At 50.3% G+C, this 22,943-nt stretch overlaps 1 protein-coding gene across 5 annotated transcripts in view; it reads right to left on the bottom strand.

Annotated features, from left to right (window-relative positions):
- DSE (dermatan sulfate epimerase) overlaps positions 1-22,943 on the bottom strand; it is a 162,460-nt gene that overhangs the window by 49,464 nt on the left and 90,053 nt on the right. For 4 of the 5 annotated variants that reach the window (XM_063917170.1, XM_063917171.1, XM_063917169.1 and 1 more), the window contains exon 3: positions 11,619-11,872. The exons of the other annotated variant lie outside the window; for it this stretch is intronic. In XM_063917170.1, the coding sequence (XP_063773240.1) occupies positions 11,619-11,872 (254 nt within the window). The remainder of the gene's footprint in view (positions 1-11,618; positions 11,873-22,943) is intronic. 5 annotated transcript variants of the gene reach the window in all.

Below are 22,943 nucleotides of genomic sequence, written 5' to 3'. Positions count from 1 at the left end.
GAGCTCCAAGGCTGGGCCTGTGAGCGGTCCCTCTGGAGCTAATGGTGTCCAGTAGCCAAGAAGCCCAATCCACTCTGCACGCAGGTGAGTTCGCTTCTTCTCCCCTTAGTCCCTCGATGCAGTGAGCCTGTTGCTAGCAGGTCTCACTGAAAATAAAAAACCTAAACTAAAACTTTCACTAAGAAGCTCAGGAGAGCCCCTAGTGTGCACCCTTCTCGTTCGGGCACAAAAATCTAACTGAGGCTTGGAGGAGGGTCATAGGGGGAGGAGCCAGTGCACACCAGGTAGTACTAAAGCTTTCTATTTGTGCCCAGTCTCCTGCGGAGCCGCTATTCCCCATGGTCCTTACGGAGTTCCCAGCATCCACTAGGACGTCAGAGAAATAAGATTTTACTCACCGGTAAATCTATTTCTCGAAGTCCGTAGTGGATGCTGGGACTCCGTAAGGACCATGGGGAATAGCGGCTCCGCAGGAGACTGGGCACAACTAAAGAAAGCTTTAGGACTACCTGGTGTGCACTGGCTCCTCCCACTATGACCCTCCTCCAGACCTCAGTTAGGATACTGTGCCCGGAAGAGCTGACACAATAAGGAAGGATTTTGAATCCCGGGTAAGACTCATACCAGCCACACCAATCACACCGTATAACTCGTGATACTATACCCAGTTAACAGTATGAAATATAACTGAGCCTCTCAACAGATGGCTCAACAATAACCCTTTAGTTAAGCAATAACTATAAACAAGTATTGCAGACAATCCGCACTTGGGATGGGCGCCCAGCATCCACTACGGACTACGAGAAATAGATTTACCGGTGAGTAAAATCTTATTTCTCTGATGTCCTAAGTGGATGCTGGGACTCCGTAAGGACCATGGGGATTATACCAAAGCTCCCAAACGGGCGGGAGAGTGCGGATGACTCTGCAGCACCGAATGAGCAAACTCTAGGTCCTCCTCAGCCAGGGTATCAAACTTGTAGACTGTTGCAAAAATGTTTGAACCCGACCAAGTAACAGCTCGGCAAAGTTGTAAAGCCGAGACCCCTCGGGCAGCCGCCCAAGAAGAGCCCACTTTCCTCGTGGAATGGGCTTTTACAAATTTAGGGTGCGGCAGTCCAGCCGCAGCATGTGCAAGTTGAATCGTGCTACAGATCCAGCGAGCAATAGTCTGCTTAGAAGCAGGAGCACCCAGCTTGTTGGGTGCATACAGGATAAATAGCGAGTCAGTTTTCCTGACTCCAGCCGTCCTGGAAACATATACTTTTCAGGGCCCTGACTACGTCCAGTAACTTGGAATCCTCCAAGTCCCAAGTAGCCGCAGGCACCACAATAGGTTGGTTCACATGAAAACTGATACCACCTTAGGAAGGAATTGGGAACGAGTCCTCAATTCCGCCTATAAAATACAGATAAGGGCTTTTGTATGACAAAGCCGCCAATTCTGATACACGCCTGGCCGACGCCAAGGCCCACAGCATGACCACTTTCCACGTGAGGTATTGTAGCTCCACGGATTTAAGTGGCTCAAGCCAATGCGACTTCAGGAAATCCAACACCACGTTGAGATCCCACGGTGCCACTTGAGGCACAAACGGGGGCTGACTATGCAGCACTCCCTTAACAAAAGTCTGAACTTCAGGCAGTGAAGCCAGTTCTATTTTGGAAGAAAATCGATAGAGCCGAAATCTGAACCTTCATGGAACCCAATTTTAGGCCCATAGTCACTTCTGACTGTAGGAAGTGCAGAAATCGACCTAGCTGAAATTTCTCCTTTGGGGCCTTCCTGGCCTCACAGCACGCAACATATTTCCGCCATATGCGGTGATAATGGTTTGCGTTCACTTCTGTCCTAGCTTTAAATAGCGTAGGGATAACTTCCGCCGGAATGCCCTTTTCCTTCAGGATCCGGCGTTCAACCGCCATGCCGTCAAACGCAGCCGCGGTACGTCTTGGAACAGACAGGCCCCCTGCTGCAGCAGGTCCTGTCTGAGCGGCAGAGGCCATGGGTCCTCTGAGATCATTTCTTGGAGTTCTGGGTACCAAGCTCTTCTTGGCCAACCCGGAACAGTGAGTATAGTTCTTACTCCTCTCCTTATTATTCTCATTACCCTGGGTAAGAGAGGCAGAGAAGGGAACACATACACCGACTGGTACACCCACTGTGTTACCAGAGCGCCCACAGCTATCGCCTGAGGGTCCCTTGACCTGGCGCAATATCTTTGTAGCTGTTTGTTGAGGCGGGACGCCATCATGTCCACCTGTGGCCTTTCCCAACGGTGTACAATAATTTGGAAGACTTCTGGCTGAAGTCCCCACTCTCCCGGGTGGAGGTCGTGTCTTCTGAGAAAGTCTGCTTCTCAGTTGTCCACTCCGGGAATGAACACTGCTGACAGTGCTAACACATGATTTTCCGCCCATCAGAGAATCCTTGTGGCTTCTGCCATCGCCATCCTGCTTCTTGTGCCGCCCTGTCGGTTTACATGAGCGACCGCCGTGATGTTGTCTGACTGGATCAGCACCGGCCGGTGTTGAAGCAGGGGTCTAGCCTGACTTAGGGCATTGTAAATGGCCCTTAGTTCCAGAATATTTATGTGTAGGGAAGTCTCCTTACTTTTCCATAGCCTTGGAAGTTTCTTCCCTGTGTGACTGCCCCCCAGCCTCGAAGGCTGGCATCCGTGGTCACCAGGACCCAGTCCTGTATGCCGAATCTGCGGCCCCCTAGAAGATGAGCACTCTGCAGCCACCACAACAGCGACACCCTGGCTCTTGGAGACAGGGTTATCCGCCGATGCATCTGAAGATGCGACCCGGACCACTTGTCCCACAGATCCCACTGGAAGATCCTTACATGGGACCTGGCGAATGGAATTTCTTCGTAAGAAGCTACCATCTTTCCCAGGGCTCGCGTGCATTGATGCACCGACACCTGTATTTGTCTAGAGACGACAACTACTTGGACTTCTCCTCCGGGAGAAACCCTTTTAATCCTGTTCTGTGTCCAGAACCATACCCAGGAACAGTACACGCGTCGTAGGAACCAGCTGCGACTTTGGAATATTCAGAATCCAGCCGTGCTGTTGTAGCACTTCCCGAGATAGTGCCACTCCGACGAACAACTGCTCCCTGGACCTCGCCTTTATAAGGAGATCGTCCAAGTACGGGATAATTATTTCGGCCATTACCTTGGTAAATACCTCGGTGCCGGGGACAGACTAACGGCAACGTCTGGAATTGGTAATGACAATCCTGTACCACAATTTTGAGGTACTCCTGGTGAAGAGGGTAAATAGGGACATGCAGGTAAGCATCCTTGATGTCCAGTGATACCATGGAATTCTCCAGGCTTGCAATAATCGCCCTGAGCGATTCCATTTTGAACTTGAACCTTCGTATATAAGTGTTCAAGGATTTCAATTTTAGAATGGGTCTCACCAAACCGTCTGGTTTCGGTACCACAACATTTTGGAATAGTAACCCCGGCCTTGTTGAAGGAGGGGTACCTTGATTTCACCTGCTGGAAGTACAGCTTGTGAATTGCCGCCAGTACTACCTTTCTCCGAGGGCAGCAGGCAAGGCTGATGTGAGGTAACGGCGAGGGGGAGTCGCCTCGAACTCCAGCCTGTATCCCTGTGATACTACTTGCAGAACCTAGGGATCCACCTGTGGGCAAGCCCACTGGTCCCTGAAGTTCCCGAGACGCGCCCCCACCGCACCTGTCTCCACCTGTGGAGCCCCAGCGTCATGCGGTGGACTCAGAGGAAGCGGGGGAAGATTTTTGATCCTGGGAACTGGCTGTCTGGTGCAGCTTTTTCCTTCTTCCCTTGCCTCTGTGCAGAAAGGAAGCGCCTTTGACCCGCTTGCTTTTCTGAAGCCGAAAGGACTGTACCTGAAAATACGGTGCTTTCTTAGGCTGTGAGGAAACCTGAGGTAAAAAAATTTCTTCCCAGCTGTTGCTGTGGATACGAGGTCCCAGAGACCATCCCCAAACAATTCCTCACCCTTATAAGGCAGAATCTCCATGTGCCTTTTAAAGGCAGCATCACCTGTCCACTGCCGGGTTTCTAATACCCTCCTGGCAGAATGGACATTGCATTAATTCTGGATGCCAGCCGGCAAATATCCCTCTGTGCATCCTTCATATATAAGACGACGTCTTTAATATGCTCTATGTTAGATAATATTAATACCCTAGACAGGGATAATATTTTGCTGACAGGGTATCAGACCACGCTGCAGCAGCACTATTTATGCTGAGGCAATTGCAGGTCTCAGTATAGAACCTGAGTGTGTATATACAGACTTCAGGATAGCCTCCTGCTTTTTATCAGCAGGCTCCTTCAAGGTGGCCGTATCCTAAGACGGCAGTGCCACCTTTTTTGACAAACGTGTGAGCGCCTTATCCACCCTAGGGGATATCTCCCAACGTGACCTATCCTCTGGCGGGAAAGGGTACGCCATCAGTAACTTTTTAGAAATTACCAGTTTCTTATTGAGGGAACCCACGCTTCTTTACACACTTCATTCACTCATCTGATGGGGGAACAAAACACTGGCTGCTTTTTCTCCCCAAAAATAAAACCCCTTTTATGTGGTACTTGGGTTCATATCAGAAATGTGTAACACATTTTTCATTGCCGAGATCATGTAACGGATGTTCCTAGTGGATTGTGTATATATCTCAACCTCGTCGACACTGGAGTCAGACTCCGTGTCGACATCTGTGTCTGCCATCTGAGGTAACGGGCGTTTTTTGAGCCCCTGATGGCCTTTGAGACGCCTGGGCAGGTGCGGGCTGAGAAGCCGGCTGTCCCACAGCTGTTACGTCATCCAGCCTTTTATGTAAGGAGTTGACATTGTCGGTTAATACCTTCCACCTATCCATCCACTCTGGTGTCGGCCCCACAGGGGGCGACATCCCATTTATCGGCCTCTGCTCCGCCTCCACGTAACCTTCCTCATCCAACATGTCGACACAGCCGTACCGACACACCGCACACACACAGGGAATGCTCTGACTGAGGACAGGACTCCACAAAGTCCTTTGGGGGGACAGAGAGAGAGTATGCCAGCACACACCAGAGCGCTATATAATGCAGGGATTAACACTATAACTGAGTGATTTTTCCCCCAATAGCTGCTTGTATACATATATTGCGCCTAAATTTAGTGCCCCCCCCTCTCTTTTTAACCCTTTGAGCCTGAAAACTACAGGGGAGAGCCTGGGGAGCTGTCTTCCAGCTGCACTGTGAAGAGAAAATGGCGCCAGTGTGCTGAGGGAGATAGCCCCGCCCCTTTTTCTGCGGACTTTTCTCCCGCTTTTTTATGGATTCTGGCAGGGGTAATTTATCACATATATAGCCCTGGGACTATATATTGTGATGATTTGCCAGCCAAGGTGTCTTATATTGCCCTCAGGGCGCCCCCCCCCCAGCGCCCTGCACCCATCAGTGACCGGAGTGTGAGGTGTGCATGAGGAGCAATGGCGCACAGCTGCAGTGCTGTGCGCTACCTTGTTGAAGACAGAAATCTTCTGCCGCCGATTTTCCGGAACACTTCTTGCTTCTGGCTCTGTAAGGGGGCCGGCGGCGCGGCTCCGGGAACGAACACCAAGGTCGGGTCCTGCGGTCGATCCCTCTGGAGCTAATGGTGTCCAGTAGCCTAAGAAGCCCAAACTACCACCTGTTAGGTAGGTTCGCTTCTTCTCCCCTTAGTCCCTCGCTGCAGTGAGTCTGTTGCCAGCAGATCTCACTGTAAAATAAAAAACCTAAATATACTTTCTTTCTAGGAGCTCAGGAGAGCCCCTAGTGTGCATCCAGCTCAGCCGGGCAGAAGATTCTAACTGAGGTCTGGAGGAGGGTCATAGTGGGAGGAGCCAGTGCACACCAGGTTGTCCTAAAGCTTTCTTTAGTTGTGCCCAGTCTCCTGCGGAGCTGCTATTCCCCATGGTCCTTACGGAGTCCCAGCATCCACTTAGGACGTCAGAGAAAATAAGAATTTACTTACCGATAATTCTATTTCTCGTAGTCCGTAGTGGATGCTGGGGACTCCGTAAGGACCATGGGGAATAGCGGCTCCGCAGGAGACTGGGCACAAAAGTAAAGCTTTAGAACTACCTGGTGTGCACTGGCTCCTCCCCCTATGACCCTCCTCCAAGCCTCAGTTAGGATACTGTGCCCGGACGAGCGTACACAATAAGGAAGGATTTTGAATCCCGGGTAAGACTCATACCAGCCACACCAATCACACCATATAACTTGTGATCTAAACCCAGTTAACAGCATGATAACAGAGGAGCCTCTAGAAAAGATGGCTCACTACAGCAATAACCCGATTTTTTGGTAACAATAACTATGTACCAGTATTGCAGACAATCCGCACTTGGGATGGGCGCCCAGCATCCACTACGGACTACGAGAAATAGAATTATCGGTAAGTAAATTCTTATTTTCTCTAACGTCCTAAGTGGATGCTGGGGACTCCGTAAGGACCATGGGGATTATACCAAAGCTCCCAAACGGGCGGGAGAGTGCGGATGACTCTGCAGCACCAAATGAGAGAACTCCCGGTCCTCCTCAGCCAGGGTATCAAATTTGTAGAATTTTACAAACGTATTTGCTCCTGACCAAGTAGCTGCTCGGCAAAGTTGTAAAGCCGAGACCCCTCGGGCAGCCGCCCAAGATGAGCCCACCTTCCTTGTGGAATGGGCTTTTACAGATTTTGGCTGTGGCAGGCCTGCCACAGAATGTGCAAGCTGAATTGTACTACAAATCCAACGAGCAATAGTCTGCTTAGAAGCAGGAGCACCCAGCTTGTTGGGTGCATACAGAATAAACAACGAGTCAGATTTTCTGACTCCAGCCGTCCTGGAAACCTATATTTCCAGGGCTCTGACAACGTCTAGCAACTTGGAGTCCTCCAAGTCCCTAGTAGCCGCAGGCACCACAATAGGTTGATTCAGGTGAAACGCTGAAAACCACCTTAGGGAGAAACTGAGGACAAGTCCTCAATTCCGCCCTGTCCGAATGGAAAATCAGAAGAGGGCTTTTACAGGATAAAGCCGCCAATTCTGACATGCACCTGGCCCAGGCCAGGGCCAACAGCATGACCACTTTCCATGTGAGATATTTTAACTCTACATATTTAAGTGGTTCAAACCAATGTGACTTTTGGAACCCAAAAACTACATTTAGATCCCAAGGTGCCACTGGAGGCACAAAAGGAGGCTGTATATACAGTACCCCTTTCACAAACGTCTGAACTTCAGGGACTGAAGCTAGTTCTTTTTGGAAGAAAATTGACAGGGCCGAAATTTGAACCTTAATGGACCCCCATTTCAGGCCCATAGACACTCCTGTTTGCAGGAAATGTAGGAATCGACCTAGTTGAAAATTCCTCCGTCGGGGCCTTACTGGCCTCGCACCACGCAACATATTTTCGCCAAATGCGGTGATAATGTTTTGCGGTTATATCTTTCCTGGCTTTGATCAGGATAGGGATGACTTCATCCGGAATGCCTTTTTCCTTCAGGATCCGGCGTTCAACCGCCCTGCCGTTAAACGCAGCCGCGGTAAGTCTTGGAACAGACAGGGTCCTTGCTGGAGCAGGTCCCTTCTTAGAGGTAGAGGCCACGGATCCTCCGTGAGCATCTCTTGAAGTTCCGGTTACCAAGTCCTTCTTGGCCAATCCGGAGCCACGAATATAGTGCTTACTCCTCTCCATCTTATAATTCTCAGTACCTTGGTTATGAGAGGCAGAGGAGGGAACACATACACTGACTGGTACACCCACTGTGTTACCAGAGCGTCTACAGCTATTGCCTGAGGGTCCCTTGACCTGGCGCAATACTTGTCGAGTTTTATAAACATGTGGAAGACTTCTGGGTGAAGTCCCCACTCACCCGGGTGGAGGTCGTGTCTGCTGAGGAAGTCTGCTTCCCAGTTGTCCACTCCCGGAATGAATACTGCTGACAGTGCTATCACATGATTTTCCGCCCAGCGAAGAATCCTTGCAGCTTCTGCCATTGCCCTTCTGCTTCTTGTGTCACCCTGTCTGTTTACGTGGGTGACTGCCGTGATGTTGTCCGAATGGATCAACTCCGGGTGACCTTGAAGCAGAGGTCTTGCTGAGCTTAGAGCATTGTAAATGGCCCTTAGCTTCAGGATATTTATGTGAAGTGATGTCTCCAGGCTTGACCATAAGCTCTGGAAATTCCTTCCCTGTGTGACTGCTCCCCAGCCTCGCAGGCTTGCATCCGTGGTCACCAGGACCCAGTCCTGAATGTGCGGCCCTCTAGAAGATGAGCACTCTGCAACCACCACAGGAGAGACACCCTTGTGCTTGGTGACAGGGTTATCCGCTGATGCATCTGAAGATGCGACCCAGGCCATTTGTCCAGCAGGTCCCACTGGAAAGTTCTTGCGTGGAAACTGCCGCATGGGATTGCTTCATAGGAAGCCACCATTTTTTCCAGAACCATCTCATTGATGTACTGAGACTTGGCTCGGTTATAGGAGGTTCCCGACTAGCTCGGATAACTCCCTGACTTTCTCCTCCGGGAGAAACACCTTTTTCTGAACTGTGTCCAGGATCATCCCTAAGAACGGAAGACGAGTCGTCGGAATCAGCTGCGATTTTGGAATATTGAGAATCCAATCGTGCTGCCGCAACACTACCTGACCTCCAACTGTTCCCTGGATCTTACCCTTAATCAGGGAATCGTCCAAGTAAGGGATAACTAAAATTCCCTTCCTTTGAAGGAGTATCATCATTTCGGCCATTACCTTGGTAAAGACCCGGGGTGCCGTGGACCATCCATACGGCAGCGTCTGAACTGATAGTGACAGTTCTGTACCATAAACCTGAGGTACCCTTGATGAGAAGGGTAAATTTTGACATGAAGGTAAGCATCCTTGATGTCCCGAGACATCATGTAGTCCCCTTCTTCCAGGTTCGCAATCACTGCTCTGAGTGACTCAATCTTGAATTTGAACCTCTGTATGTAAGTGTTCAAAGATTTTAGATTTAGAATCGGTCTCACCGAGCCGTCCGGCTTCGGTACCACAACAGTGTGGAATAATACCCCGTTCCCTGTTGCAGGAGGGGTACCTTGATTATCACCTGCTGGGAATACAGCTTGTGAATGGCTTCCAAAACTGTCTCCCTGTCAGAAGGAGACATCGGTAAAGCCGACTTTAGGAAACGGCGAGGGGGAGACGTCTCGAATTCCAATTTGTACCCCTGAGATATCACCTGAAGGATCCAGGGGTCTACTTGCGAGTGAGCCCACTGCGAGCTGAAATTCATTGAGACGGGCCACCATCGTGCCTGATTCTGCTTGTAAAGCCCCAGCGTCATACTGAGGGCTTGGCAGAGGCGGGAGAGGGTTTCTGTTCCTGGGAACTGGCTGATTTCTGCAGCCTTTTTCCTCTCCCTCTGTCACGGGGCAGAAATGAGGAACCTTTTGCCCGCTTGCCCACGAAAAGACTGCGCCTGATAATACGGCGTCTTCTCATGTTGAGAGGCGACCTGGGGTACAAACGTGGATTTCCCAGCTGTTGCCGTGGCCACCAGGTCTGAAAGACCGACCCCAAATAACTCCTCCCCTTAATAAGGCAATACTTCCAAATGCCGTTTGGAATCCGCATCACCTGACCACTGTCGTGTCCATAACCCTCTACTGGTAGAAATGGACAACGCACTTAGACTTGATGCCAGTCGGCAAATATTCCGCTGTGCATCACACATATATAGAAATGCATCTTTTAAATGCTCTATAGGCAATAATATACTGTCCCTATCTAGGGTATCAATATTTTCAGTCAGGGAATCCGACCACGCCAACCCAGCACTGCACATCCAGGCTGAGGCGATTGCTGGTCGCAGTATAACACCAGTATGTGTGTAAATACCTTTTAGGATGCCCTCCTGCTTTCTATCAGCAGGATCCTTAAGGGCGGCCATCTCAGGAGAGGGTAGAGCCCTTGTTCTTACAAGCGTGTGAGCGCTTTATCCACCCTAGGGGGTGTTTCCCAACGCACCCTAACCTCTGGCGGGAAAGGATATAATGCCAATAACATTTTAGAAATTATCAGTTGTTATCGGGGGAAAACCACGCATCATCACACACCTCATTTAATTTCTCAGATTCAGGAAAACTACAGGTAGTTTTTCCTCACCGAACATAATACCCCTTTTTGGTGGTACTCGTATTATCAGAAATGTGTAAAACATTTTTCATTGCCTCAATCATGTAACGTGTGGCCCTACTGGAAGTCACATTTGTCTCTTCACCGTCGACTCTGGAGTCAGTATCCGTGTCGGCGTCTATATCTGCCATCTGAGGTAACGGGCGCTTTAGAGCCCCTGACGGCCTATGAGACGTCTGGACAGGCACAAGCTGAGTAGCCGGCTGTCTCATGTCAACCACTGTCTTTTATACAGAGCTGACACTGTTACGTAATTCCTTCCAACAGTTCATCCACTCAGGTGTCGACCCCCTAGGGGGTGACATCACTATTACAGGCAATCTGCTCCGTCTCCACATCATTTTTCTCCTCATACATGTCGACACAAACGTACCGACATACAGCACACACACAGGGAATGCTCTGATAGAGGACAGGACCCAACTAGCCCTTTGGGGAGACAGAGGGAGAGTTTTCCAGCACACACCAGAGCGCTATATATATACAGGGATAACCTTATACAAGTGTTTTTCCCCTTATAGCTGCTGTATCTTTAATACTGCGCGTAATTAGTGCCCCCCTTCTCTTTTTTAACCCTTTCTGTAGTGTAGTGACTGCAGGGGAGAGCCAAGGAGCTTCCCTCCAACGGAGCTGTGAGGGAAAATGGCGCCAGTGTGCTGAGGAGATAGGCTCCGCCCCCTTATCGGCGGCCTTATCTCCCGTTTTTCTATGTATTCTGGCAGGGGTTAAATTCATCCATATAGCCCATGAGCTATATGTGATGCATTTTTTGCCATCCAAGGTGTTTTTATTGCGTCTCAGGGTGCCCCCCCCCAGCGCCCTGCACCCTCAGTGACCGGAGTGTGAAGTGTGCTGAGAGCAATGGCGCACAGCTGCAGTGCTGTGCGCTACCTTGTTGAAGACAGGACGTCTTCTGCCGCCGATTTTCCGGACCTCTTCTGTCTTCTGGCTCTGTAAGGGGGCCGGCGGCGCGGCTCTGGGACCCATCCATGGCTGGGCCTGTGATCGTCCCTCTGGAGCTAATGTCCAGTAGCCTAAGAAGCCCAATCCACTCTGCACGCAGGTGAGTTCGCTTCTTCTCCCCTTAGTCCCTCGATGCAGTGAGCCTGTTGCCAGCAGGTCTCACTGAAAATAAAAAACCTAAAACTAAACTTTTCACTAAGCAGCTCAGGAGAGCCACCTAGTGTGCACCCTTCTCGTTCGGGCACAAAAATCCAACTGAGGCTTGGAGGAGGGTCATAGGGGGAGGAGCCAGTGCACACCAGGTAGTTCTAAAGCTTTACTTTTGTGCCCAGTCTCCTGCGGAGCCGCTATTCCCCATGGTCCTTACGGAGTCCCCAGCATCCACTTAGGACGTTAGAGAAAAGAAAATTGGAATTTACAATGATTACTGCCATTTATTCCACATACCTTGATTCATCATGACCAAGCTTCCCGTTAACAATGCTACACAGTTGGTAGGTTGATGGTTATGGAGATACTGAAACCCCCATCCTCTCCTGTATGATGTTTCGTACATGTATCCTGAAGCATTGGCAATAACTTCTAGGAACTTCTCCTTTTGGTGCTTGGTAAAAGAGTAGTACAGGAAGTCATAAGCAGTAGCAAAGCCCACAAGAGAGTGTGCCAAGGGAACCTCGTCCCAGGGAGCATCCTTCACTAGCCTGCAGAAAGAACGAGAAATAGGTTATGCATATGGCTTACATTTTATCAAAATGACATACATAAATAACTGTGCTGTGGTATAGTGGTGTAAAAATAAGATTTTACTCACCGGTAAATCTATTTCTCGTAGTCCGTAGTGGATGCTGGGGACTCCGTAAGGACCATGGGGAATAGACGGGCTCCGCAGGAGACTGGGCACTCTAAGAAAGATTTAGTACTACTGGTGTGCACTGGCTCCTCCCTCTATGCCCCTCCTCCAGACCTCAGTTAAGGAAACTGTGCCCGGAAGAGCTGACATTATAAGGAAAGGATTTTGGAATCCAGGGTAAGACTCATACCAGCCACACCAATCACACTGTATAACTTGTGATAAACTTATCCAGTCAACAGTATGAACAACAACAGAGCATCAACAAAGGATGCCCACATAACATAACCCTTTATTAAGCAATAACTATGTACACGTATTGCAGAAAATCCGCACTTGGGACGGGCGCCCAGCATCCACTACGGACTACGAGAAATAGATTTACCGGTGAGTAAAATCTTATTTTCTCTAACGTCCTAGTGGATGCTGGGGACTCCGTAAGGACCATGGGGATTATACCAAAGCTCCCAAACAGGTGGGAGAGTGCGGATGACTCTGCAGCACCGAATGGGCAAACACAAGGTCCTCCTCAGCCAGGGTATCAAACTTGTAGAACTTAGCAAATGTGTTTGTACCCGATCAAGTAGCTGCTCGGCAAAGCTGTAATGCCGAGACCCCTCGGGCAGCCGCCCAAGAAGAGCCCACCTTCCTAGTGGAATGGGCTTTCACTGACTTTGGATGCGGCAAACCAGCCGCAGAATGAGCCTGCTGAATCGTGCTACAGATCCAGCGAGCAATGGTTTGCTTTGAAGCAGGAGCACCCAGCTTGTTGGATGCATACAGGATAAACAGCGAGTCAGTCTTCCTGACTCCAGCCGTCCTGGCTACATAGATCTTCAAAGCCCTGACTACATCAAGCAACTTGGAATCCTCCAAGTCACGAGTAGCCGCAGGCACCACAATAGGTTGGTTCAAATAAAAAGATGACACCACCTTCGGCAGAAATTGCGGACGAGTCCGTAATTCTGCCCTGTCCATATGGAAAACCAGATAGGGGCTTTTACATGACAAAGCCGCCAATTCTGACTAGTGATGAGCGGATTCGGTTTTACTCGGTTTTACTCGGTTCTCAAAACCGAATCTTATTGGCTCACTGATATCACGTGTTTTGGATAGCCAATAAGATTCGGTTTTGAGAACCGAGTAAAACCGTGTAAAACCGAATCCGCTCATCACTAATTCTGACACACGCCTAGCCGAAGATAAGGCCAATAGCATGACCACCTTCCACGTGAGATACTTTAGCTCCACGGTCTTAAGTGGCTCAAACCAGTGGGATTTCAGGAAACCCAACACCACGTTGAGATCCCAAGGTGCCACTGGTGGCTCAAAAGGGGGCTGAATATGCAGCACTCCCTTAACAAACGTCTGAACTTCAGGAAGAGAAGCCAGTTCCTTTTGAAAGAAAATGGATAGGGCCGAAATCTGGACCTTTATGGACCCCAACTTCAGGCCCATAATCACTCCAGACTGTAGGAAGTGCAGGAACCGACCCAGCTGGAATTCCTCTGTAGGGGCCTTCCTGGCCTCACACCAGGCAACATATTTTCGCCATATACTGTGATAGTGTCTTGCTGTCACGTCCTTCCCAGCCTTTATCAGCGTACGAATAACTTCCTCCGGAATGCCTTTTTCCGCTAGGATCCTGCGTTCAACCGCCATGCCGTCAAACGCAGCCGCGGTAAGTCTTGGAACATACAGGGCCCCTGTTGCAACAGGTCCTGTCTGAGAGGCAGAGGCCACGGGTCCTCTGTGAGCATTTCTTGCAGTTCCGGATACCAAGTCCTTCTTGGCCAATCCGGAACAATGAGTATTGTTCTCACTCCTCTTCTTCTTACGATTCTCAGCACCTTGGGTATGAGAGGAAGAGGAGGAAACACATAGACCGACTGGAACACCCACGGTGTTACCAGTGCGTCCACAGCTATCGCCTGCGGGTCTCTTGACCTGGCGCAATACCTTTGTAGCTTTTTGTTGAGACGGGACGCCATCATGTCTACCTGTGGCAGTTCCCATCGATTTGTAATCTGAGTGAAGACTTCGAGATGAAGTCCCCACTCTCCCGGGTGGAGGTCGTGCCTGCTGAGGAAGTCTGCTTCCCAGTTGTCCACTCCCGGAATGAACACCGCTGACAGTGCGTGCACGTGATTCTCCGCCCAACGCAGAATCCTGGTGGCTTCCGCCATCGCCACTCTGCTTCTTGTGCCGCCCTGGCGGTTTACATGAGCCACTGCGGTGATCTTGTCTGACTGAATCAGCACCGGTTGGTTGCGAAGCAGACGCTCCGCTTGACTCAGGGCGTTGTATACGGCCCTTAGTTCCAGGATATTTATGTGCAGACAAGCCTCCTGACTTGACCACAACCCTTGGAAGTTTCTTCCCTGAGTGACTGCCCCCCACCCTCGGAGGCTCGCATCCGTGGTCACCAGGACCCAGTCCTGTATGCCGAACCTGCGGCCCTCGAGAAGGTGAGCACTCTGCAGCCACCACAGAAGAGACACCCTGGCCCTGGGGGACAGGGTGATCAGCCGATGCATCTGAAGATGCGATCCGGACCACTTGTCCAACAGATCCCATTGAAAGATCCTCGCATGGAACCTGCCGAAGGGAATGGCTTCGTATGATGCCACCATCTTTCCCAGGACTCGTGTGCAGCGATGCACCGACACCTGTTTCGGTCTTAAGAGGTCTCTGACTAGAGTCACGAGCTCTTGAGCCTTTTCCGCCGGGAGAAACACCTTCTTCTAGTCCGTGTCCAGAATCATGCCCAGAAAGGGCAGACGCATTGTAGGAATCAGCTGCGACTTTGGGATATTCAGAATCCAGCCGTGCTGTTGCAACACTTCCTGAGAGTGTGCTACGCTGATTAGCAACTGCTCTCTGGACCTCGCCTTTATGAGGAGATCGTCCAAGTATGGGATAATTGTGACTCCTTGCTTTCGAAGGAGCACCATCATTTCTGCCATTACCTTGGTAAATATTCTCGGCGCCGTGGAGAGCCCAAACGGCAACGTCTGGAATTGGTAATGACAGTCCTGTACCACAAATCTGAGGTACTCCTGATGAGGTGGATAATATGAATTTACTCACCGGTAATTCTATTTCTCGTAGTCCGTAGTGGATGCTGGGAACTCCGTAAGGACCATGGGGATTAGCGGGCTCCGAAGGAGGCTGGGCACTCTAGAAAGATTTATGACTACCTGGTGTGCACTGGCTCCTCCCACTATGACCTTCCTCCAAGCCTCAGTTAGGACACTGTGCCCGGACGAGCTGACATAATAAGGAAGGATTTAGAATCCCGGGTAAGACTCTTACCAGCCACACCAATCACACCGTACAACTCGTGATACTATATCCAGTTTGACAGTATGAAAACAACTGAGCCTCTCAACAGATGGCTCAACAATAACCCTTAGTTAACAATAACTATTTACAAGTATTGCAGACAATCCGCACTTGGGATGGGCGCCCAGCATCCACTACGGACTACGAGAAATAGAATTACCGGTGAGTAAATTCTTATTTTCTCTGACGTCCTAGTGGATGCTGGGAACTCCGTAAGGACCATGGGGATTATACCAAAGCTCCCAAACGGGCGGGAGAGTGCGGATGACTCTGCAGCACCCAATGAGAGAACTCCAGGTCCTCCTCAGCCAGGGTATCAAATTTGTAGAATTTTGCAAACGTGTTTGCCCCTGACCAAGTAGCTGCTCGGCAAAGTTGTAAAGCCGAGACCCCTCGGGCAGCCGCCCAAGATGAGCCCACCTTCCTTGTGGAATGGGCATTCACAGATTTTGGCTGTGGCAGGCCTGCCACAGAATGTGCAAGCTGAATTGTACTACAAATCCAGCGAGCAATAGACTGCTTAGAAGCAGGCGCACCCAGCTTGTTGGGTGCATACAGGATAAACAACGAGTCAGATTTTCTGACTCCAGCCGTCCTGGAAACATATATTTTCAGGGCCCTGACAACGTCTAGCAACTTGGAGTCCTCCAAATCCTTAGTAGCCGCAGGCACCACAATAGGCTGGTTCAGGTGAAACGCTGACACCACCTTAGGGAGAAACTGGGGACGAGTCCTCAATTCTGCCCTATCCATATGGAAAATCAGATAAGGGCTTTTACATGATAAAGCCGCCAATTCTGACACTCGCCTGGCTGAAGCCAAGGCCAATAACATGACCACTTTCCACGTGAGATATTTCAGATCCACGGTTTTTAGTGGCTCAAACCAATGTGATTTTAAGAAACTCAACATCACGTTGAGATCCCAAGGTGCCACAGGAGGCACAAATGGGGGCTGAATATGCAGCACTCCTTTCACAAATGTCTGAACTTCAGGTACTGAAGCTAGTTCTTTTTGAAAGAAAATCGACAGAGCCAAGATCTGTACTTTAATGGAGCCTAGTTTTAGGCCCATATTCACTCCTGCTTGCAGGAAATGCAGAAATCGACCTAGTTGAAATTCCTCTGTTGGGGCCTTTTTGGCCTCGCACCATGCAACATATTTCCGCCATATGCGGTGATAATGCTTTGCCGTAACATCTTTCCTGGCCTTAATAAGCGTAGGAATGACTTCTTCCGGAATACCCTTTTCCTTTAGGATTCGGTGTTCAACCGCCATGCCGTCAAACGCAGCCGCGGTAAGTCTTGGAACAGACAGGGCCCCTGTTGTAGCAGGTCCTGTCTGAGCGGTAGAGGCCACGGGTCCTCTGAGAGCATCTCTTGAAGTTCCGGGTACCACGCTCGTCTTGGCCAATCCGGAACCACTAGAATGGTGTTTACTCCTCGCTTTCTTATTATTCTCAATACCTTTGGTATGAGAGGCAGAGGAGGGAACACATAAACCGACTGGTACACCCACGGTGTCACTAGAGCGTCTACAGCTATCGCCTGAGGGTCCCTTGATCTGGCGCAATATCTTTTTAACTTTTTGTTGAGGCGGGACGCCATCATGTCTACCTGTGGTTTTTCCCAACGGTTTACCAGCATCTGGAAGACTTCTGCATGAAGTCCCCACTCTCCCGGGTGGAGGTCGTGTCTGCTGAGGAAGTCTGCTTCCCAGTTGTCCACTCCCGGAATGAACACTGCTGACAGTGCTAGTACATGATTCTCCGCCCATCTGAGAATTCTTGTGGCTTCCGCCATCGCCATCCTGCTTCTTGTGCCGCCCTGTCGATTTACATGGGCGACTGCCGTGATGTTGTCTGACTGGATCAGCACCGGCTGGTGTAGGAGCAGGGATTTTGCTTGACTTAGGGCATTGTAGATGGCCCTTAGTTCCAGAATATTTATGTGAAGGGAAGTCTCCTGACTCGACCATAGTCCTTGGAAGTTTCTTCCCTGTGTGACTGCCCCCCAACCTCGAAGGCTGGCATCCGTGGTCACCAGGACCCAGTCCTGTATGCCGAACCTGCGGCCCTCTAGAAGATGGGCACTCTGCAGCCACCACAGTAGCGACACCCTGGTTCTTGGAGACAGGGTTATCAAGCGATGCATCTGAAGATGCGATCCGGACCACTGGTCCAACAGGTCCCACTGAAAGATTCTGGCATGGAACCTGCCGAAGGGAATTGCTTCGTAAGAAGCCACCATCTTTCCCAGGACCCGCGTGCAGCGATGCACTGATACCTGTTTTGGTTTCAGGAGGTCTCTGACTAGAGATGACAACTCCCTGGCTTTCTCCTCCGGGAGAAACACTTTTTTCTGGACTGTATCCAGAATCATTCCCAGGAACAGTAGACGTATCGTCGGAACCAGCTGTGACTTTGGGATATTCAGAATCCAGCCGTGCTGGTGCAGCACCTCCTGAGATAGTGCTACTCCCACCAACAACTGTTCCTTGGACCTCGCTTTTATCAGGAGATCGTCCAAGTACGGGACAATTAAAACTCCCTTTTTTCGAAGGAGTATCATCATTTCCGCCATCACCTTGGTAAATACCCTCGGTGCCGTGGACAGTCCAAACGGCAGCGTCTGGAATTGGTAATGGCAATCCTGTACCACAAATCTGAGGTACTCCTGGTGAGGATGGTAAATGGGGACATGCAAGTAAGCATCCTTGATGTCCAGAGATACCATGTAATCCCCCTCTTCCAGGCTCGCAATAACCGCCCTGAGCGATTCCATCTTGAACTTGAATTTTTTTATGTATGTGTTCAAGGATTTCAAATTTAAAATGGGTCTCACCGAACCGTCCGGTTTCGGTACCACAAATAGTGTGGAATAGTAACCCCGGCCTTGTTGAAGTAGGGGTACCTTGATTATCACCTGCTGGGAATACAGCTTGTGAATTGCCGCTAGCACCGCCTCCCTGTCTGAGGGAGCAATCGGCAAGGCAGATTTTAGGAACCGGTGGGGTGGAGACGCCTCGAATTCCAGTTTGTACCCCTGAGATACTATTTGAAGGATCCAGGGATCCACCTGTGAGCGAGCCCACTGATCGCTGAAATTCTTGAGGCGGCCCCCCACCGTACCAGGCTCCGCCTGTGGAGCCCCACCGTCATGCGGCGGACTTGGCAGAAGAAGCGGGGGAGGACTTTTGCTCCTGGGAACCTGCTGTTTGTTGCAGCCTTTTTCCCCTACCTCTGCCTCTGGATAGAAAGGATCCGCCTTTTCCACGCCTGTTTTTCTGGGTCCGAAAGGACTGAACCTGATAAAACGGCGCCTTCTTAGGCTGTGAGGGGACATGGGGTAAAAATGCTGACTTCCCAGACGTTGCTGTGGAAACTAGGTCCGAGAGACCATCCCCAAATAATTCCTCACCTTTATATAGCAACACTTCCATGTGCCTTTTAGAATCTGCATCTCCTGTCCACTGGCGAGTCCATAAGCCTCTCCTAGCAGAAATGGACAATGCACTAACTTTAGATGCCAGTCGGCAGATTTCCCTCTGTGCATCTCTCATATATAAGACTGAGTCTTTTATATGGTCTATGGTTAACAGGATCGTGTCTCTGTCTAATGTGTCAATATTTTCTGACAGTTTATCTGACCACGCAGCGGCAGCACTGCACATCCAAGCTGACGCAATAGCTGGCCTAAGTATAATGCCTGAGTGTGTATATACAGACTTCAGGATCGCCTCCTGCTTTCTATCAGCAGGTTCCTTGAGGGCGGCCGTATCCTGAGACGGTAGTGCCACCTTTTTTGATAAACGTGTGAGTGCTTTATCCACCCTAGGAGGTGTTTCCCAACGTGACCTATCCTCTGGCGGGAAAGGGAACGCCATTAGTACCTTCTTAGGAATTACCAATTTTTTATCAGGGAAAGCCCACGCTTCTTCACACACTTCATTTAATTCATCTGATGGGGGAAAAACTATGGGTAGTTTTTTCTCTCCAAACATAATACCCTTTTTAGTGGTACCTGTATTTATATCAGAAATGTGTAACACCTCTTTCATTGCCTCAATCATGCAGTGAATGGCCTTAGTGGGCATCAGATTAGACTCATCGTCGTCGACACTGGTGTCAGTATCAGTGTCGACATCTGGGTCTGCGGTCTGAGGTAGCGGGCGTTTTAGAGCCCCTGATGACCTGTGCGACGCCTGGACAGGCACGAGCTGAGAAGTCGGCTGTCCCACATTAGGCATGTCGTCAAATTTCTTATGTAAGGAGTCTATACGTGCACTCATTTCTTTCCATAAGTTCAACCACTCAGGTGTCTGCCCCGCAGGGGGTGACATCCCTTCTAAAGGCATCTGCTCCGTCTCCACATCATTATCCTCATCAAACATGTCGACACAGCCGTACCGACACACCGCACACACACAAGGAATGCTCCAACAGAGGACAGGACCTACAAAAGCCCTTTGGGGGGACAGAGTGAGAGTATGCCAGCACACACCAGAGCGCTATATAATGCAGGGACTCACTGAGTTATGTCCCTTATAGCTGCTTTTTCTATATAATTATATACAGCGCCTAAATTTAGTGCCCCCCCTCTCTTTTTTTACCCTTTTCTGTAGTGTAGACTGCAGGGGAGAGCCAGGGAGCTTCCTTCCAGTGGATCTGTGAAGGAGAAATGGCGCCAGTGTGCTGCAGGAGATAGCTCCGCCCCTTTTCGCAGCCTATTCTCCCGCTTTTTTCTGGATTCTGGCAGGGGTATTTTCCACATATATAGCCTCTAGGGCTATATATTGTGGTATTTTTGCCAGCCAAGGTGTTATAATTGCTTCTCAGGGCGCCTTCCCCCCAGCGCCCTGCACCCTCAGTGACCGGAGTGTGAAGTGTGTGTGAGCAGCAATGGCGCACAGCTGCAGTGCTGTGCGCTACCTTGGAGAAGACTGATGTCTTCTGCCGCCGATTTTCCGGACCTCTTCTTGCTTCTGGCTCTGTAAGGGGGACGGCGGCGCGGCTCCGGGACCGAACACCAAGGACTGGGCCTGCGGTCGATCCCTCTGGAGCTAATGGTGTCCAGTAGCCTAAGAAGCCCAATCCGGCTGCAAGCAGGCGAGTTCGCTTCTTCTCCCCTTAGTCCCTCGCTGCAGTGAGCCTGTTGCCAGCAGGTCTCACTGAAAATAAAAAACCTAAATCTATACTTTCTTTCTAAGGGCTCAGGAGAGCCCCTAGTGTGCATCCAACCTCGGCCGGGCACAAAATCTAACTGAGGCTTGGAGGAGGGTCATAGTGGAAGGAGCCAGTGCACACCAGGTAGTCATAAATCTTTCTAGAGTGCCCAGCCTCCTTCGGAGCCCGCTAATCCCCATGGTCCTTACGGAGTTCCCAGCATCCACTAGGACGTCAGAGAAAAATGGGGACATGCAAGTAAGCATCCTTGATGTCCAGAGACAACATAAAATCCCCCTGAGGGGGCATCACTTCGAATTCCAGCTTGTATCCCTGAGACACAATCTGTATAGTCCAGGGATCCACCTGTGAGCGAACCCACTGGTGGCTGAAATTTCAGAGATGCGCCCCTACCGCTCCTGGCTCCTGTGGAGCCCCAGCGTCATGCGGTGGATTTAGTGGAAGCCGGGGAGGACTTCTGTTCCTGGGAACTAGCTGTATGGTGCAGCTTCTTTCCTCTACCCCTGCCTCTGGCAAGAAAGGACGCACCTCTGACCTTCTTGCTTCTTTGTGATCGAAAGGACTGCATTTGGTAATACGGTGCTTTCTTAGGCTGTGAGGGAATATATGGCAAAAAGTTTGACTTCCCAGCCGTAGCTGTGGAAACTAGGTCCGAGAGACCGTCCCCAAACAATTCCTCACCCTTGTAAGGTAACACCTCCATGTGCTTTTTGGAGTCGGCATCACCTGTCCATGGCCGAGTCCACAGGACCCTTCTGGCAGAAATTGACATTGCATTTATTCTAGACCCCAGTAGGCAAATGTCCCTCTGGGCATCCCTCATATATAGGACAGCGTCTTTTATATGCCCCAGGGTCAGTAAAATGGTATCCTTGTCTAAGGTATCCATTTCCTCAGACAGATTATATGTCCATGCTGCTACAGCACTACACATCCAGGCCGACGCAATTGCCGGCCTCAGTAGAGTACCTGAATGTGTATAAACAGACTTCAGGATACTTTCCTGCTTCCTATCTGCAGGATCCTTTAGGGCGGCCGTATCCTGTGACGGCAGGGCCACCTTCTTAGATAAGCGTGTCAGAGCTTTATCTACCCTAGGGGAGGATTTCCAGCGCACCCTGTCCGTTGGCGGGAAAGGGTACGCCATAAGTAACCTTTTGGAAATCAGCACTTTTTTTATCGGGGGAATCCCACGCTTTTTCACATAATTCATTTAACTCATGTGAAGGGGGAAAAGTCACCTCTTGCTTTTTCTCCAAACATATAAACCCTCTTGTCAGGGACAGGGTTTACCTCTGATATGTGCAAAACATCCTTCATTGCTATAATCATGTAGCGGATGGCTTTAGCCATTTTAGGTTGCAATTTTGCATCATCGTCATCGACACTGGAGTCAGAATCCGTGTCGATATCTGTGTCAACAATTTTGGATAGTGGGCGCTTCTGAGACCCTGACGGCCTCTGCGCTGTAGGATCAGGCATGGGCTGAGACCCCGACTGTCCCAAGGCATCAGCTTTATCCAACCTTTTATGTAAGGAGTTTACATTATCATTTAACACCTTCCACATATCCATCCAATCAGGTGTCGGCGCCACGTCATTCATCTGCACTTGCTCTGCCTCCACATAGCCCTCTTCGTCAAACATGTCGACACACGCGTACCGACACACCACACACACAGGGGATGCTCTATATGAGGACAGGACCCCCACAGGCCTTTTGGAGAGACAGAGAGAGAGTATGCCAGCACACACCCCAGCGCTATATGACCCAGGAATCACACAGTAACTTAGTGTTTACCCAGTAGCTGCTGTATATATAATTAATGCGCTAAATTTATGTGCCCCCCCCTCTCTTTTTACCCTTTCTGCCGTGAGTCTGCAGGGGAGAGCCTGGGGAGCTTCCTCTCAGCGGAGCTGTGGAGAGAAAATGGCGCTGGTGAGTGCTGAGGAAGAGGCCCCGCCCCCTCAGCGGCGGGCTTCTGCCCCGCGATTTTGTGTAAAATAATGGTGGGGGCTCATGCATATAACAGTGTCCAACTGTATATATGCTGCTTTTGCCAGGAGGTACTTAATTGCTGCCCAGGGCGCCCCCCCCTGCGCCCTGCACCCTACAGTGACCGGAGTGTGTGGGTTAGTGTGGGCGCAATGGCGCACAGCTGCAGTGCTGTACGCTACCTCATATGAAGACCGGAGTCTTCTTGCTTCAACCCGCCGGCTTCTGTCTTCTGGCTCTGCGAGGGGGACGGCGGCGCAGCTCCGGGAACGGACGACAAGGTCAGGTTCCTATGTTCGATCCCTCTGGAGCTAATGGTGTCCAGTAGCCTAAGAAGCGCAACCTAGCCGCAGTTAGTAGGTTTGCTTCTCTCCCCTCAGTCCCACGTAGCAGAGA

The sequence above is a fragment of the Pseudophryne corroboree genome, chromosome 4 (genome assembly GCF_028390025.1).
Source record: "Pseudophryne corroboree isolate aPseCor3 chromosome 4, aPseCor3.hap2, whole genome shotgun sequence".
Lineage (NCBI taxonomy): Eukaryota > Metazoa > Chordata > Amphibia > Anura > Myobatrachidae > Pseudophryne > Pseudophryne corroboree.
This window is presented reverse-complemented; position numbering and strand designations above follow the sequence as displayed.